This window comes from Scleropages formosus, chromosome 4, assembly GCF_900964775.1.
Source record: "Scleropages formosus chromosome 4, fSclFor1.1, whole genome shotgun sequence".
NCBI lineage: Eukaryota > Metazoa > Chordata > Actinopteri > Osteoglossiformes > Osteoglossidae > Scleropages > Scleropages formosus.
The window spans coordinates 27,637,441-27,641,506 of record NC_041809.1 but is presented as its reverse complement, the minus strand read 5'-3'; the positions used below and the strand labels follow the sequence as shown (position 1 = coordinate 27,641,506).

General features: G+C 39.2%; 1 protein-coding gene across 1 annotated transcript; it reads right to left on the bottom strand.

The window, feature by feature from the left end:
• Nucleotides 1-430: 430 nt before the first annotated feature.
• On the bottom strand, nt 431-3,274 carry LOC108934235 (ribonuclease kappa-B). Its single transcript, XM_018751798.2, has 3 exons — nt 3,037-3,274; nt 1,830-1,912; nt 431-1,090 (listed from the first exon to the last, which is right to left on the bottom strand). The coding sequence occupies exons 1-3, from the start codon at nt 3,112-3,114 to the stop codon at nt 946-948; spliced, it is 306 nt and encodes a 101-aa protein (XP_018607314.1). The 5' UTR covers nt 3,115-3,274; the 3' UTR covers nt 431-945.
• Between the last annotated feature and the right edge of the window lie 792 nt (nt 3,275-4,066).

The following is a 4,066-nucleotide window of genomic DNA, read 5'->3' as shown; positions in this document are numbered from 1 at the left end:
AGAATTCAGTCCATTTCAATACCAATCCTTTGATACCAAGCTGCAGTGCAAGGAGAGCAGGCTTAGTGGAATGCCCAATTCTGAGTTCAGTTTGGGCAACTAACTGCCTTCAGGTGTCTGTTGAATTACAATGGAAGATATGTTTTTTTTTTATCAATAAATTTAACCTGCACTTCAACCTTTATCCTAGTGATGAAAGGAATCTTCCGTTTTAAATCTGGCCCGTTTTACTTACACTGTAATCCTTTGTCTTGCTATAATAATTCTACTGTATTTAATTTTCAGTGTCAGTTTTATAGCTTTTAATACGAGGTTTACATTGATTTGTGGTGTTCAATACTTAATTCTGAATTCCAACTCAAGTAAATACGGATTTCAATTAAAGCGTAGTACGCACTGCTTGTTTCAAAGATACACAAATACCAGTTGCTTCACATTCATATTTTATTTCGGCAAATCATGCCGAGACAAAGTCTATCAACACATTGCAAACATTTCTCGTACAAACAAGGAAAGGTACTCTTCTCACAAAGGAAACAGAGCTACACAATAAATATACACCTCACTTCAGAACAATCCACAGGCTCCATTTTCAAATTTTACACAATTTTTCTTCTAGAATAAGTGGGGCACAAAATGATGACATTAAAACCACACAGCACAGCTTTTACCAGTGGTATTATAACATAAACCTCACAATCACAACAGGAACAGCCCAGAGGTCCTAGATCTATAAGCCTGTTTTACTTAGCTGGTTGGGTAGGGTAAACTATTTTTAACAGAATGCACATGGTCTTTTCCCAGCTATGAAGCCAGTAGTAATGTTGCTGGCCCTCAGAACGAAACAGAGTTGGAAAAGATCACAATATACTCTGATGTGGTAGTAAAGTTCATTTTCAGTGCAGTGGAATGTGGTGCAATGCTGCATTCTTCCAGAAAGGGGAGTTAGTGCACCATGTACTCATTGCGCTTGTTGAGTCTCACTTGGCAGAGAGAGATGCCTCCCACCACCACATAGATGGCCGCAGCGATAAAGCAGTTGACACCAACTTGGTTGTACAGTCCGTAGATTGCCTGTGGTGGGTTTTTACTGCAAGTAGAGGGGAGCAAAGAAATTAAATCTAGGAGACAAGGTTATGCATTAATCTTCATAAACTCCTGTTTCTCAGGTTAATAATAATTTTCCAACATACAGTACATCAATAGACTGTAAACTGACCTATACATTTGTCTGTGAAATCATTCCTTCTGTTTAAAGCAATGGTAAACAGCATTCAAAAACAACTCAGTGTAGTAACTAGGAGACTACCCAAGTCTTTTCCAAACATATCTGTTGTTCCACTTGACTGTCTTTAAGTGCATATTCACATCTTTTAAATAACTAGAGTTTTTAGTAACCAGAATTCATTGGCAAATTATAAAATCTCAGCCAGTTTGGTAGCTATATCTTTTATGCTGTATTATATGTAATTAGGGGGTTTTTGTTGATTTATGAAAGGTTTAATATAAGAACTACAAAAGGCAACCTTCAAAAACAAACACACAGACATGCACTGATAACAGAGAGGCATACAAAGAGCAAAAATGGTTGATAGCGAGCCAATTTTTGCCAGGGCAGTACAGATATGACAGGTTGCCTTCGTAACAGGGTATCAAAAATTAACAATGTACCATTAACAAGCTTTACATTGTTAGGTGATTCCGATACAATAAACGGTATTCTGGGTGGCCTGAAGCTTGGGACAGGTAACTACAAAAGTATGCAGAAGCGCATGGGACCTTTCTGTCTCATCTATGTAACACAAAAGGAGTAGGACTGGAAGACTTACTCATTGCGCATGTCTTCCTCAGTGAAAGGCACATCTTCTATGAGCACAGCTGAATGGGCGCTGAAGAAGATGCCCAACATCACCTATGTCAGAGACGGCAGAGCAGGAGAGAGAAGAATGAAGAACAAAAGGCACAGTGTAGGATGGAAGCAGCTACAGATTGCGGATGGTCTGCTACAGTGGCAATTACAAATACAATTACTACAGCCGTTTTTAATACTTATCAAAGAGCTACCTTATTTCAAAGTATCAGTGGAGAAGTGAAGGCCTGATTAATCATGTGGCACTAAATCCCATTTTTACTGTCATACTTGCATTTATTCATTTAAGATGACACTTTTCTCCAATTTCTTAATTATTTATATCTATCACCTACACAGCTGGGTAATTTTAGAAGAACAATTTTAGCAAAGTACCTTGCTCAAGGGTATTACAGCTGAAAGGGGGATTCAAACCTGTGGTCTTAGGTTCAAAGGCAGCAGCTCTAACGACTACGCTACGTAGCACTCCGTCATTAAGGAGTGTCGATGCGGTCAGTCAGAGGAACTGAACAGCACTTTGTTTCGGCACAGGGACCAGGCGAGAGCCGCTGTGACAGTGACAGGAGGAGGACGATCCGTCAAACCCGGCCCGGCGCGCCAAACACCTCTTCAGCAAAGGGCTCGCGAATCGATCGGGCTCAGTCAGTGGTAGAAACGGTGAAATCTTTTAGTGAGAATCTTCAGACACTTGGTGTTATTTTCTTTCCGGCAAAACCCTCAATTTATAAACATGCGAAATATTATTAATATTCGCGACCCCCCATCGCATCGTAACAACTGTTCATTTTTGAGGGTTTTGATGATTTTCTCACCTCGATGAGCTTATCAGCAGAAATGAAGGCTTTAACTTAAAGTTTAAGTAATTATACTAATAACTGAATGGGACACAGTATATATGCAATTTATTAAATACAGAAGAATTTCTGAGATTATTTTTAATTCGGTCCGTAAAAAAAGCTCGTATTCACCATGCCATGGCATCGCCTTCTTTTTAACCACCTCCGCTCCGGCATCAGACAAGTAAAAAATAATACAAAAAAAAAAAAAAAACAGACCTAGACTAATCTGCTGCCTGTTTGTTATTTTTGAGTATGCTGTAGACAAGCGAATTCTGTATTACATTATGGAAAGATGCGAAACTAGTAGTAGAGTGAAAACCAACCTACCAGCATTATGACTCCCCATATGCTTATCACTATTCCGCAAGCGGCCAATTTAGGACCGCAAAATAAAAGCGAGGCCATAATTCCGCTTCTGTTTGGATATATACCTAATATTAGTCTGAAAAACTAAACGCTGTCCTTCACCACCGATCTCTCAAATTCTAGCGACGCTAACAGCTTCACCCCTCGGCCTCCATTCGCTTCTCCCGGAAGGTCGGCGGAATTCGCAACCGTATGTAGAAACAGGGGGGTCCACACAGGTCCCTCTTCCGTAAATCTCAATAAAACCAACTGAAACTTTCGACATATCTTCTAAATAAACAAACCGCTTAGTGTAAACCCGCGATGCTTTTATACGACATACTGACCCTAGATCTGGATTCTAATGTTACTTTTACATTAGTGATGTTCTGACAGACCTTTGTTTTTACATGCACTGCGTGGAATAAGCAATAAAATAGAAATAAGAAATAAAACACCGTTATAACTAATTTAAAACAGAAAATGCTACATTTTTTTCTGATTTACCATAACTGATTTTAAGGGTAACTGGACATTAAAATAATACCGTTTGTTCACACTACATCGCTACACGAGTGGTACGGTCCGTGACGAGGAAACCCCGTGAAGGTTCTGACTACGCCGACTATCTTTCTTTCGCTATTTGACTATACACCTGAATTGGCAGACGAAAGAAGAAGACTTTTTATTTTCAAGTTGAATGTTTGGGTCAAAATGAGGAGTTGTGTCATTCGCCATTAATATATACTAAGAAATGAAGGAGGAAGCACCATGCAGTCCGGGCAATATTATAGATCCCTTGTTGAAATGTGTGACATATTCAATTAGAATAATATGTAAAGTACGTAAGTGACGTGTTACGAAGTAGGAGGTATTGACTGTGTGTTAATGAAGATGGCGGAATAAAGAAACCAGGTTAACTCAGCCACGTGTCAAATGCTCATTAAACCACAAACAAACAAAACAACAAACATTACAAAATGAATCCGCACAGCGCCAATGACCCAACTGT

Coding starts and splice junctions, on each gene's coding strand:
- LOC108934235 (XM_018751798.2), bottom strand. CDS start 3,114: ATGGCCTCGCTTTTATTTTGCGGTCCTAAATTGGCCGCTTGCGGAATA. Junction 1,913..3,036: donor TATGGGGAGTCATAATGCTG/GTAGGTTGGTTT, acceptor TCTCTGACATAG/GTGATGTTGGGCATCTTCTT. Junction 1,091..1,829: donor GAGGAAGACATGCGCAATGA/GTAAGTCTTCCA, acceptor CTCTACTTGCAG/TAAAAACCCACCACAGGCAA.